Genomic DNA, 15,133 nt, shown 5'->3' on the forward strand with positions numbered 1-15,133 from the left:
AAGCTCTTTAAACCTCTACTACTCGGGCCTTGTTGTACTTGTTGCATTACAGTTTAACTATTCTCACGATCACATTCTATGTCGGATCTTGTCTTAAAATTTTTGATGAGAGGTGGCTTCTGCAACTTCTTCTTTCGGTTCATTCCACTTGTTGACTACACATACCGGGTAGGAGTATGTCCTTATCTTTCCTCATATAATTTGGGTTTCCTACCTCAACTTATACCCTATTAAGCGTTCATTAAAAACAAGCTGTCCCTCTTAACCTTGTACATTAGCCTCAGTATTTGATGTTATAATCGAATCCTCTCAGTTATAACCTCCCTGGTTGTAAGGCGCAGTTCTCTTAACTCTCATAGCTTAACCTTCTTATTAACAAATCTCCCCATTCTTTCATATTCTTTTATGCTCATTACTCTCACTGGACTTCTCCTCTTTGTAAAAGCATGTGTAAGAACTGGCCATATTGAAGGAGAGTTTCCTGATGGTTCAATATTCAACGCCCCACTACCTATCAGTGTGGGCGTTGAGCGCGGGTGTACTTAGTGCGTGGTGGCCAGCCAGCCAGCCAGCAGTCATACTGGGTGTTGGTTAGTGTGTAGTGTGAGTGTGGTGGTGAGAGTCATGTCTGTCTGTCTGCTGCCTCTCCTCTGTGTCCTGGTGGTCTGGTCGGCCGCCTTCCCGGAGGCCACCATGGGCCACACGGAGGAGTTGGACCTGACTGGTACCGTCATTATTAACCAGATTGCTATACACCAGCTGCAGGAGGAGCAGCGAGGCGTCCAGGAAGGTGAGAGTAAGAGCAAAGTTATGTTCATAGTTCCTTGTGACTTATTTAATGAGTTAGTAAAACTGAATATTTGCGGCTTATATATAAATATCACGATAATGCACCAGTACACACCATAAGGCACCAGTACACACCATAAGGCACCAGTACACACCATAAGGCACCAGTACACACCATAAGGCCCCAGTACACACCATAAGGCACCAGTACACACCATAAGGTACAAGAACACACCATAAGGCAACAGTACACACCATAAAGCACCAGTACACACCATAAAGCACCAGTACACACCATAAGGCCCCAGTACACACCATAAGGCACCAGTACACAAAATAAGGTACGAGTACACACCATAAGGCCCCAGTACACACCATAATGCACCAGTACACACCATAAGGCACAAGTACACACCATAAGGAACCAGTACACACCATAATGCACCAGTACACACCATAAGACACCAGTACACACCATAAGGCACCAGTACACACCATAAGGCACCAGTACACACCATAAGGCACAAGTACACACCATAAGGCACCAGTACACACCATAAGGCACCAGTACACACCATAAGGCACCAGTACACACCATAAGGCACCAGTACACACCATAAGGCACCAGTACACACCATAAGGCACCAGTACACACCATAAGGCACCAGTACACACCATAAGGCACAAGTACACACCATAAGGCACCAGTACACACCGTAAGGCACAAGTACACACCATAAGGCACAAGTACACACCATAAGGCACAAGTACACACCATAAGGCACAAGTACACACCATAAGGCACCAGTACACACCATAAGGCACCAGTACACACCATAAGGCACCAGTACACACCATAATGCACCAGTACACACCATAAGACACCAGTACACACCATAAGGCACCAGTACACACCATAAGGCACCAGAACACACACCATAAGGCACTAGTACACACCATAAGGCACCAGTACACACCATAAGGCACCAGTACACTCCATACGGCACCAGTACACACCATAAGGCACCAGAACACACACCATAAGGCACTAGTACACACCATAAGGCACCAGTACACACCATAAGGCACCAGTACACACCATAAGGCACAAGTACACACCATAAGGCACCAGTACACACCATAAGGCACCAGTACACTCCATACGGCACCAGTACACACCATAAGGCACCAGTACACACCATAAGGCACCGGTACACACCATAAGGCACCGGTACACACCATAAGGCACCGGTACACACCATAAGGCACCGGTACACACCATAAGGCACCAGTACACACCATAAGGGACCAGTACACACCATAAGGCACCAGTACACTCCATACGGCACCAGTACACACCATAAGGCACCGGTAAACACCATAACGCTACCAGTACTCACCATAAGGCACCAGTAAACATCATAAGGCACCAAAAAAAACCATAAGACACCAGTACGCACCATAAGGCAACAGTACACAGTATAAGGCACCAGTACACTCCAAAAGGCACCAGTACACACCATAAGGCACCAGTACACACCATAAAGCACCAGAACACACCATAAAGCACCAGAACACACCATAAAAGACCAGTACACATCATAAGGCACCAATACACACCATAAGGCACCAGTACACATCATAAGACACCAATACACACCATAAGGCACCAGTACACACTTCATAAGGCACCAGTACACACCATAAAGCACCAGTACACACCGTAAGGCACTAGTACACACCTTAAGGCACCAGTACACACCATGATGCACCAGTACACACCATAATGCACCAGTACACAGCATAAGGCACCAGTACACACCATAATGCATCAGTACACAGCATAAGGCACCAGTACACACCATTAGGCACCAATACACACCGTAAGGCACCAGTACACACCAAAAGATACCAGTACAAACCATAATGTACCAGTACACACCATAAGGCACCAGTACACACTATAAGGCATCAGTACACACCATAAGGCACCAATACACACCATAATGCACCAGTACACACATCAAAAGGCACCAGTACACACGATAAAGCACCAGTACACACAATAAGGCACCAGTACACACAAAAAGGCACCAGAATACACCATAAGGCACCAGTACACACCATAAGGCACCAATACACACCATAATGCACCAGTACACACACCATAAGGCACCGGTACACACGATAAAGCACCAGTACACACCATAAGGCACCAGTACACACCATAAGGCACCAGTACACACCATAAGGCACCAATACACACCATAATGCACCGGTACACACACTATAAGGCACCAGTACACACCATAAAGTACCAGTATACACCATAAGGAACAAGTACACACTATAAGGCACCAGTACACACTATAAGGCAATAGTACACACTATAAGGCACCAGTACCAGTATACACCATAAGGAACAAGTACACACCATAAGGCACCAGTACACACTATAAGGCACCAGTACACACTATAAGGCACCAGTACACAATATAAGGCACAAGTAAACACTATAAGGCACCAGAACACACCATACAGCACCAGTACACACTATAAGGCACCAGTACACACTACAAGGCACCAGTACACAGTATAAGGCACCAGTACACACTATTAGGCAAAAGTACACACTATAAGGCACCAGTACGCACCATAAGGCACCAGTACACACTATAAGGCACCAGTGCACACTGTAAGGCACCATTTCACACTATAAGGCACCAGTACACACTATAAGGCACCAGTACACACAATAAGGCACCAACACACATAATAAGGCACCAGTACACACCATAAGGCACCAGTACACACCATAAGGTACCAGTACACACCATTAGGTACCAGTACACACCATAAGGCACCAGTACACACCTTAAAGCAACAGTACACAGTATAAGGCACCAGTACACACCATAAGGCACCAGTACACACCAAAAGGCACCAGTACACACCATAAGGCACCAGTACACACCATAAGGCACCAATACTCACAATAATGCACCAATACACACCATAAGGCGCCAGTTCACACCATAAGGCACCAGTACACACCATAAGGCACCAGTACACACCATTAGGCACCAGTACACACCATAAGGCTCCAGTACACACCATAAAGTACCAGTACACACCATAAGGCACCAGCACCAGTACACACCATAAGGCACTAGTACACACCTTAAAGTACCAGTATACACCATAAGGCACCAGCACCAGTACACACCATAAGGCACCAGCACCAGTACACACCATAAGGCACAAGTACACACTATAAGGCCCCAGTACACACTATAAGGCACCTGTACACAATATAAGGCACAAGTACACATTATAAGGCACCAGTACACACCATAAGGCACCAGTTCACACTATAAGGCACCAGTACACACTATAAGGCATCAGTACACAGTATAAGGCACCAGTACACACTATATGGCACAAGTACACACTATAAGGCACCAGTACACACCATAAGGCACCAATACACACTATAAGGCACCAGTAAACACTATAAGGCACCAGTACGCACCATAAGGCACCAGTACACACCATAAGGCACAAGTACACACCATAAGGCACCAGTACACATAATAAGGCACCAGTACACTCCATTAGGCACTAGTACACACCATAAGGCACCAGTATACACCATAAGGCACCAGTACACACCATAAGGCACAAGTAGACACCATAAGGCACAAGTACACACCATAAGGCACCAGTACACACCATAAGGCACCAGTACACACCATAAGGCACCAGTACACACCATAAGGCACCAGGACACACCATAAGGCACAAGTACACACCATAAGGCACAAGTACACACCATAAGGCACCAGTACACACCATAAGGCACCAGTACACTCCATAAGGTACCAGAATACACTATAAGGCACCAGTACACACCATAAGGCACCAGTACACATCATAAGGCACCAGTACACACCATAAGGCACCAGTACACATCATAAGGCACCAGTACACACCATAAGGCACCAGTACACACTATAAGGCACCAGGACACACCATAAGGTACCAGTACACACCATAAGGCACCAGTACACACTATAAGGCACCAGTACACACCATAAGACACAAGTACACACCATAAGGCACCAGTACACACCATAAGGCTCCAGTACACAATGTAATCTCCAGTGGTGAACACATCATAGAAACACATGTAAGGATACGATCTTAATGATGGCAACTGTTTACAGGTGTGAGAAGTATGCTGATGGTAATAGCCAACATGACTGAAGGTAAGGAGTCATTTATAGAGTAGACTTGTCGATGTTGCTTTGTCTGTCAGTTTCCTCACTCGATTCATGTCTGTTTGACTTCACTCAAGATTTTAGCCACAGACTACAGAAAAGTGCACTCTGTACCTTTTGTGTACCTGTTGAACACTTTTGTTCTACACTAAAGTATACAACAATAATTTTGTTAAAATACTATTCTCTTGTTCCAAGCGCCATTATGTCGCCAATTTGTTAAAGAATCTTGGGAATGAACTATTCAGTCGTGTCGCCTTCAACATCAAGCACAGCCTGTCATCCACAGAAGATAGTACCTATAGCGACTATGGATTGACGAAAATAGTACCTATAACCAATAATGATGGACGAGTATAGTACCTATAGTTACTATGAATGGACGAGCAAACTACCAATACTTACTATTGATAGACGAGCACTGTACCAATAGTTACTATTGATGGACGAGCACTGTACCAATAGTTACTATAAATGGACGAGTATAGTACCTATAGTCACTATAGATGGACAAGCATAGTACTTTTAGTCACTATGGACGGACACATATAGTAACTATAAAACCTATGGATGAACGAGCATAGTTCCAATAGTCACTATGGATGGACGAGCATAGTACTTATAATCACTATGGATGGACATATATAGTAACTATAATCACTATAGATGAACGAGCATAATACCAAAAGTCACTATAGACGGACAGGCATAGTACTTATAGTCACTATAGATGAACGAGCATAGTTCCTATAGTCACTATGGATGGACGAGCATAGTACCTATAATCACTATGGATGGACGACCATACTAACTATAGTCATTATAGATGGACGAGCATTGTACTTATAATCACTATGGATGGACATATATAGTAACTATAATCACTATGGATGAACGAGCATAGTTCCTATAGTTATTATGGATGGACGAGCATAATACCTATAATCACTATAGATGGGCGCGTATAGTACATATAGTCACTATGGATGGACGAGCATAGTACCTATAATTACTATGCATGGACGAGCATAGTATCCATAGTCACTATTAATGGACATATACAGCAATTATATTCAATATGGATGAACATATATAGTAACTATAGTCACTATGGATTGATGAGCATAGTACCAATTGTCACTATAGATGGACGAGCAAAGTAACTATAGACACTATGGATGGACAAGCATAGTACCTATAGTCACTACGGATGGACGAGCATAGTACCTATAGTCACTACGGATGGACGAGCATATTACCTATAGTCACTATGGAAGGACGTGCATAGTACCTATAGTCACTATTGATGGACGTATATGGTACTTATAGTCACTATGGATAGACGTACATAGTTCCTATAGTCACTGTGGAACGACATGCATAGTACCTATGAATGAACGAACATAATACCTATATTCACAATATATGAACAAGCATAATACCTACGGTCACTGTAGATGGACGAGCATAGTACCTATAGTCTCTATTGATGCACGAATATAGTTACGATAGTCACTATGGGTTGACGGACATAGTACCTATAATCACTATGGATGGACGAGCAAAGAACCTATAGTCACTATGGATGGACATATATAGTGAATATGGTATCAATGGATGAACACGCAGTGTATCTATAGTCTCTATAGATGTACAAGAATAGTGCTTATAGTTACAATGGATGGACGTGCATAGTACCTATAGTCACTATGGATAGACGAACATAGTACCTATAGTCACTATAGATGGACGAGCATAGTACCTATAGTCATTATGGATGGACGAGCATAGTACCTATAGTCACGATAGATGGACGAACATAGTACCTATTGTCACTATAGATGGACGAGCATAGTACCTATAGTCATTATGGATGGACGAGCATAGTACCTATAGTCACGATAGATGGACGAGCATAGTACCTATAGTCATTATGGATGGACGAGCATAGTACCTATAGTCACGATAGATGGACGAGCATAGTACCTATAGTCATTATTGATGGACGAGCATAGTACCTATGTTCACTATGCATTAACAAACATAGTGTGGGAAAACTTGACTCATATAATTCATTTAAATTGATGCTAGATTTCGATAGCGGCGAAGGACCACCACTTTTAAAGGAAAAGAGGAAACTGGGTAGAGCATGTGGTTTACTATTAAATCCATGAACTAGTGTCCTATGGATATTATTGATAATTATTATCTTGAATATTAAAGGAACTGTAATTTATGAATCAAATGTTCTCACCCAAAATGGGGGGTTATATGTCAAAAGACTATTGTATTCCTGACATCATTTCAGTGTGGTTCGTTCACTGAAGTAAATCAAATAAGTAATTGCAAGTTAGGCAATAATAATTAGAATCGAATTGACCTCAAGATACTTCGATAGACAAGTATTACTACCAGTTGTTAGTAACATGGATCTCAATGGGAGATCATTAAAATGTCTACGTTAACAGTATCTACATTAATTTATACAGCTTAGCTGTGAATTGCGAGAGATGTGAAGTTAACTGCCACACTCCTGACGACGTATTGCGTCTGACAAAATTGTTGCCTGAAGGTGGGACAGCCTATAGTACCTCGCTTGACGCGGACCCGGTTGCTGCAAGGCAAGTAGACTAGAGAAGCTTTCTACTTGACTATTAATAATACATCCTAATTAAAGAAATATTCCTACTGAATATAGCAATCAGTGTAGAATTTATCTACAGGTATTAATGCAATATTGATTCCTATATAAATTAAGAATATTGTTAAAGAGACGTACTGGGGTTTTGTTTTAATTGAGTGGCCTAACGACAACTAGTCTAAATGATAAATGTGTACACAGTATAACAAAAAGAAAAAAATATAGTTGCCGAGCCGCGTGTCCGTTTATGGCGAGAAACACACAATCCTTCGTCTTCAGCTGCTGTGTGAAGGACATTGACTTCGGATTTGCTATCAATCTGATTCCAGGACACGGCTATTGATTGTCAATTTAACGTTGAAACGCTCTTGTGATTGTAAGAACGAATAATTAAACTAAGCAAATGCTTTACTATTGCGTTGTCTCTCTCGCACGCTGCTAAAATGGCGTCACTCGTCGGGGTCGGGCAGCAAGCACGTCGCTCTCCTTCCTCCCAGGCTGTGCTACGCATGCGCAGTCTGCTCAAAGTATTCTCGAGCTTAAAGTACTTTATTTTTACTTGCAATTAATTCGGAAGGAAAAGACTGGTGACAAGTGCTTATGGCACTAAATAATGCATTAACGTGCAATATATTTTGCACAATTCAGGTCAGCTTATTACGACTGCATAAAGAAATATCATATAAATTGCTTTACTTTGCAATATTTTCTACTATAGTTGTTAATACACCTAAATGAACGAATTAAGTATGTAATAATATGTTACGTAAATAATCAACTTAATATATGATTATCCTTAGTAATGGAACGTAATTAACTAAACTTTTTTTAGATGCAACTAAATGTGGAGAGATTAATGTTTTAGCCTGTAGCTACCTCCCGGCGTCATTGAGACTGTGGGAAGAATTTGGCAAATATTGCGTCGCAATAGAAACATTAATTGAATTAGTTCTACATAATAGTAGAGTTAGTAAATACTATGGTTAATACAATAATGATGTATGGTAATACAAGAAATGATGTATTAGTGTTGGAAGATTTCCAACACATAGTACCTATATTCACTATGCATGAACAAGCATAGTACAAATAGTCACTATGGAAGGACGTACATAATATATATAATCACTATGGATTGACGAGCATAGTATCTATAGTCACTATGGATGGACGAGCAAAATATCTATAGTCACTATGGATGGACGAGCAAAGTACTTATAGTCACTATGGATGGACATATATAGTACCTATATCACTATGGATAGAAAAGCAAAGTACTTATAGTCACTATGGATGGACATATATAGTACCTATAGTCACTATGGATGGACGAGCAAAGTCCTTATAGTCACTGTAGATGGACATATATAGTACCTATAGTCACTATGAATGGACGTGCATAGTACATATAGTCACTATGGATGGACATATACAGTACCGATAGTTACTATGGATGGACGAGCAAAGTCCTTATAGTCACTATGGATGGACATATATAGTACCTAAAGTCACTATGAATGGACGTGCATAGTACGTATAGTCACTATGAATATACATATATAGTACCTATAGTCACTATGCATGGACGGGCATAGTACATATAGTCACTATTGATGGATGAGCATAGAACCTATAGTCACTATGGATGGACGTGCATAGTATATATAGTCACTATGGATGGACGTGCATAGTACCTATAGCCACTATAGGTGGACGATCATAGAACCTATAGTCACTATGGATGGACGTGCATAGAATATATAGTCACTATAGATGGACGTGCATAGTACCAATAGTCACTATAGGTGGACGATCATAGTACCTATTGTCACTCTAGATTAGGGGTCTCCAAACTATGGCCCGCGGGCCACATCCGGCCCGCCACATAATTTCATCCGGCCCTCCAAACAAATCCCTGTGTGGTGGCCTTGAAAAAATAATTATCGTACGAATGGCATCGCAGAATTATTCAAAGCTGGGGCTGCTGACTGGTGGCGCTCAACCCGAGTCAGTTTTCCTCTCTCTCGATAGTGTGACGCACAGATACTAATACTGGTAGGTATGTGTTGTGCATTACTACCAATCAGTTGTGTATAACTGTATATTGTGGGGATGGAGGGCGAGTGGGGCTTCGCTGCTTCCGTTTCAGGGAGCACAAACACTGTACAATATTCTTTTCTCTGTACTTTGACAATGCCTTTATCTTAGTTATACAAAATAGCAATAATACTATTGTAGCCAAAAATATTGCATGTTTAAAATAGTTAAAATGGTAACCATTAAGTTTATCAACGAAAGCTGTTGCCATAATATTTACCACTTTATAATAATATGCTATGCTTTTTAACACCACATACAAGCTGTTTTTTTCCTGTAGAATTTATTTCATTTATTTTACCCTTATGTTTTCAGATATGGAAAAGATAAAGAAAAGATTTTTTTCATTTTTTATTCCTCCGGCCCGCATAAATATGGGAAATATATAATGTGGCCCTTACATTGAAAAGTTTGGAGACCCCTGCTCTAGATGGACGAGCATAATACCTATATTCTCTATTGATGCACGTGTATAGTAACTATAGTCACTATAGATTGACGGGCATAGTACCTATAATCACTATGGATGGACGAGCAAAGAACCTATAGTCACTATGGATGGACATATATAGTAAATATTGTCACAATGGATGAACGCGAAGTGTACCTATAGTCACTATAGATGTTCGAGCATAGTTCCTATAGTCACTCTAGATGGACGAGCATAATACCTATATTCTCTATTGATGCACGTATATAGTAACTATAGTCACTACAGATTGACGGGCATAGTCCCTATATTCACTATGGATGGACAAGCATAGTACCTAAAAATCATTATGAATTGACGAGCATAGTACCTATAGTCACTATGGATGGACGAGCATAGTACCTATAGTCACTATTGATGGACGAGCATAGTACCTATAGTCACTATGGATGGACGAGCACAGTACCTATTGTCACTATGGATTGACGAGCATAGTACCTATATTCACTATGCATGAACAAGCATAGAACCTATATGCCCTATGCATGAACAAGCATAGTACCTATAGTCACTATGGATTGACAAATATAGTTCTTATAGTCACTATGGATAGACGTGCATAGTACCTATAGTCACTATAGATGGATATACATTGTGCCTATAGTCACTATGGCTGGACGAACATAGTACCTATAGTGACTATGGAAGGACGAGCATTGTAATAATTGTCACTCTTGATGGACGTGCATAGTACCTATAGTCACTATAGATGGATATACATTGTACCTATAGTCACTATGGCTGGACGAACATAGTACCTATAGTGACTATGGAAGGACGAGCATTGTAATAATTGTCACTCTTGATGGACGTGCATATTACCTATGCTCAAAATGAATGAATATACACAGTACCTATAGTCACTATAGATGGAGGAGCATAGTACCTATATTCACTATGAATGGATGAGCATAGAAACTATAGTTACTCTGGATGGACGAAAATAGTACCTATAGCCATTATGGATGGACGAGTACAGTTCTTATAGTCACTATGCATGAACAAGCATAGTACCTATATGCACTATGCATGAACAAGCATAGTACCTATAGTCACTATGGATGGACGTACATAATATATATAGTCACAATGGATGGACGAGCATGCTACCTATAGTCATTATGGATGGACATGTATAGTACCTATAGTCAATATTTATGTCAGGACGTATATAGTAACTACAATCACTATGGATTGACGAGCATTGTATCTATAGTTACTATGGATGGATGAGCATAGTACCTATAGTCACTATGGATTGACGTACATAGTATCTATAGTTACTATGGATGGACGAGTATTATACCTATAGTCATTATGGATGGACGAACATAGTACCTATAGTCACTATGAATGGATGAGCATAGAACCTATTGTTACTATGGATGGACGATCATAGTACCTATAGACACTGTGGATGGACGAGTATTGTACCTATAGCCACTATAGATGGACGAGCATAGTACCTATAGTCACTATGGATAGACGAGCATAGTACCTATAGTCACTATTAGTGGACGAGCATGGTACCTATAGTCACTATGGATGGACAAGCATAGTACCTTTATTCACTATTTATGAACAAGCATAATACGTAGTCACTATGGAAGGACGTACATAATATATATAGTCAATATTGACGGACGTACATAGTATCTCTAGTCACTATGGATGGACAAGCAAAATACCTATATGGACGAGCATGCCTAGCAAACATTTTCACGTTTTCAAGACATGCTAAAAACGACATTTCATTGTTTTCGACTAGTTTGTAATTACTTTTAAAAAACGTATTATGAGAATTTATAAAAAGACCTTAGAATGTGAGTTGGAAACGTTTCAAGAAACCTTTTAATATTCTTTTAATTACTTACTTTAAAACTTTTCGAACAAAAGTTTTTAATACCTTGTTGCTAATTTATATTGTAATATAAATTAGGGTATAATCGTATTTTCTAAATTCAGATCTGTAATAGAAAGGGACAGACATCCTATATATGTCAATCTATATAAATAAAAATGGAAATGTTCATTTGTTCAAAATCGCTAATCCCCGAAAGTTTTTCAACGATTGCTTTGAAATTTTCAAACATTGTTCCATTCGCATCCGAGCAGGTTTTTGTATACATACTATATAGATGTCACTTCTGTGATGAGAAAAAACATGCTTTTTCTGAAAAACTGTGTTTTCATGTGAGGGAAATCTTCGAAACCTCTTTACGGATTGCTTTGAAATTTTGACATAACGATGCATTCGAATAGGTGAATGTTTTTCCACCGCACCAATGATCGTTAGACGATCATTAGTGCGGTGGCACCAATGGCAAATGGTGCGGTGGCACCATTGGCAAATCGGTGGCACTAAGACATGACGATCATTGTTGCAGTGGTCACGGTACTGTGACCACCGAACTAAAACCAAACAAATCCCCAGGGCCGGATGAAGTGTTTGCCAGGGTGCTTAAAGAATGCAAAGAGGAGCTTTCCGAGCCTCTGTCTACCATATTTAATAAATCAATAGAGTCAGGCAGAGTGCCAGAGTCATGGAAGGTAGCTAATGTGGTACCAATTTTTAAGAAAGGAGATAGATCACTTGCGTCAAACTATCGGCCAATTAGCCTAACGTCTATTGTGGGAAAGTTACTTGAATCAATAATTGCAAATACAATTCGTCTCCACCTTGAAAAACATAAATTAATAAATAAGTCGCAACATGGTTTTACAAATGGCCGTTCATGTTTAACAAATTTGCTAACTTTTTATTCCAGCATAGTTGAGGCAGTTGATAGTGGTAAGGATTGTGATGTTGTGTACCTTGACTTTAGCAAAGCTTTTGATACAGTGCCACATGAAAGACTAATTAAAAAAATAGAAGCTCATGGTATTGGGGGTGCTATATTAACTTGGATTAGGGCATGGCTATTCCAAAGGAAACAGAGAGTTAGTATAAATGGGGTTAAGTCAGAGTGGGATAATGTTGTTAGTGGAGTACCTCAGGGCTCTGTCCTGGGACCTCTGTTGTTTATAATATATATAAATGATTTAGATTCAGGTTTGAGTAGCAACATTTGCAAATTCGCCGATGATACGAAAATCGGTAGGGAAATTAATTCGGAGCAGGACTCACTATCACTTCAAGTTGATCTAGATAGGGTTTTGAAATGGTCAAATAATTGAAAAATGCAGTTTAATGCTGATAAATGTAAAGTTCTGAGGCTAGGTAATAATGATAGAGTAACAAGATACGAGCTAGATGGTGTTGAGATTGCGAAGTCGGATTGAGAAAGGGATCTGGAAGTTATGATTAGTAAGAATATTTAAAACAAAAAGATCAATGCATGAATGTTCGTAATAAGGCGAATAGGACACTGGGATTTATTAATCGAAGCGTTAGTAACAAGACACCTGGTGTGGTTCTTAAGCTATATCTTGCTCTAGTTAGGCCCCATTTAGATTATGCAGTTCAGTTTTGGTCGCCGTATTATAGAATGAACTTGAACGTGTCCAACGTAGGATGACTAAGTTAATTCCCCAAATTAGAAATCTTTCATATGAAGAAAGATTATCAAAGCTTAAGTTGCATTCACTGGAAAGGCGAAGAGTTAGGGGTGACATGATAGAGGTTTACAAGTGGATGAATGGACATAACAGGGGGATATTAATAGGGTATTAAAAATATCAACACAAGACAGAACACGAAACAATGGGTATAAATTGGATAAGTTTAGATTTAGGAAAGACTTGGGTAAATACTGGTTCAGTAACAGGGTTGTTGATTTGTGGAACCAATTGCCGCGTAACGTGGTGGGAGGTGGTGTCCCTCGATTCTTGGTGTCCTCATAGAGTTAGTTAGGAGCAAGGGAGGAATCCCGATCATATGTGGCATTCTTCCAAGAAAGGGAGTGGGAAATGAATGGATATCGAGGGCACTTGGTGTCAATTGCCGGCTGGAAAGATATTGCAAATCAAATGCAATATCTTTCATAGACAACTGGGAACACTTCTATGGAAGAAATGAAATGTATGCTCGTGATGGGGTGCATCTATCGAGAGCTGGGGTTGTTGCTGTTGCGAACTCGCTAGAAGAAGTGGTTAGAGGTGTTTGTTTGGGTTTAAACTGTTAGTAGATAGAGGTATGGGAATTGATTTGGAGGAAGGAGGTAATAAAAGTATGTGTTTGTGGGAGAAAGGAATTGGCAAAACGATCAGGGAAAGAGAAGGTCCGCAAAATAACAATTCACTTAGGGTATATTACACTAACAGTAGAAGTCTAAGAAATAAAATTAACGAATTAAATGCTCTTGTCTGCACAGAAAAAATAGATATTATTGCACTTACCGAAACGTGGATGAATGTAGAAAATAGAGAACTATTAGCTGAATATCAAATATATGGATTTAAACTATTTCACACAGATAGATATATTAGACGAGGAGGTGGAGTAGCCATATATGTTAGGGATAATTTGAAATGTAGTCTCAAAGAGGGAATCAAAACAGAGCCACACACAGAAACTATTTGGATTGAATTAAACGAAAAAGCTAATAATATTATAATAGGAGTAATATATAGGCCACCAAATTTAGACAGAATGGAAGCAAAGCATCTATGGGATGAAATATCTAGAGCATCTAGATCTAACAGTATTTATGTCATGGGTGACTTTAATTTTAGCGGAATAAACTGGTTGAACAAAACAGGGAATAGTGAAGCAGAAGATTTTCTAGAATTAATTGACGATTGCTTTCTTACGCAACACATTAAGGAACCAACACGGGAAAATAATATTTTAGATTTAGTGTTAACTAACAGGGAAACGCAAATTAATGACATCGA

At 40.1% G+C, this 15,133-nt stretch overlaps 1 protein-coding gene across 1 annotated transcript in view; it reads left to right on the plus strand.

Moving 5' to 3' along the window:
• The first annotated feature begins 599 nt into the window (after positions 1 to 599).
• LOC138351629 (angiopoietin-4-like) overlaps positions 600 to 15,133 on the plus strand; it is a 348,372-nt gene continuing 333,838 nt past the window's right edge. The window contains exons 1-2 of the mRNA XM_069303630.1: positions 600 to 790; positions 5,016 to 5,057. Of these exons, the coding sequence (XP_069159731.1) occupies positions 625 to 790; positions 5,016 to 5,057 (208 nt within the window). The 5' untranslated portion in view covers positions 600 to 624. The remainder of the gene's footprint in view (positions 791 to 5,015; positions 5,058 to 15,133) is intronic.

The sequence above is a fragment of the Procambarus clarkii genome, chromosome 50 (assembly GCF_040958095.1).
Source record: "Procambarus clarkii isolate CNS0578487 chromosome 50, FALCON_Pclarkii_2.0, whole genome shotgun sequence".
In the NCBI taxonomy this organism is placed as follows: domain Eukaryota; kingdom Metazoa; phylum Arthropoda; class Malacostraca; order Decapoda; family Cambaridae; genus Procambarus; species Procambarus clarkii.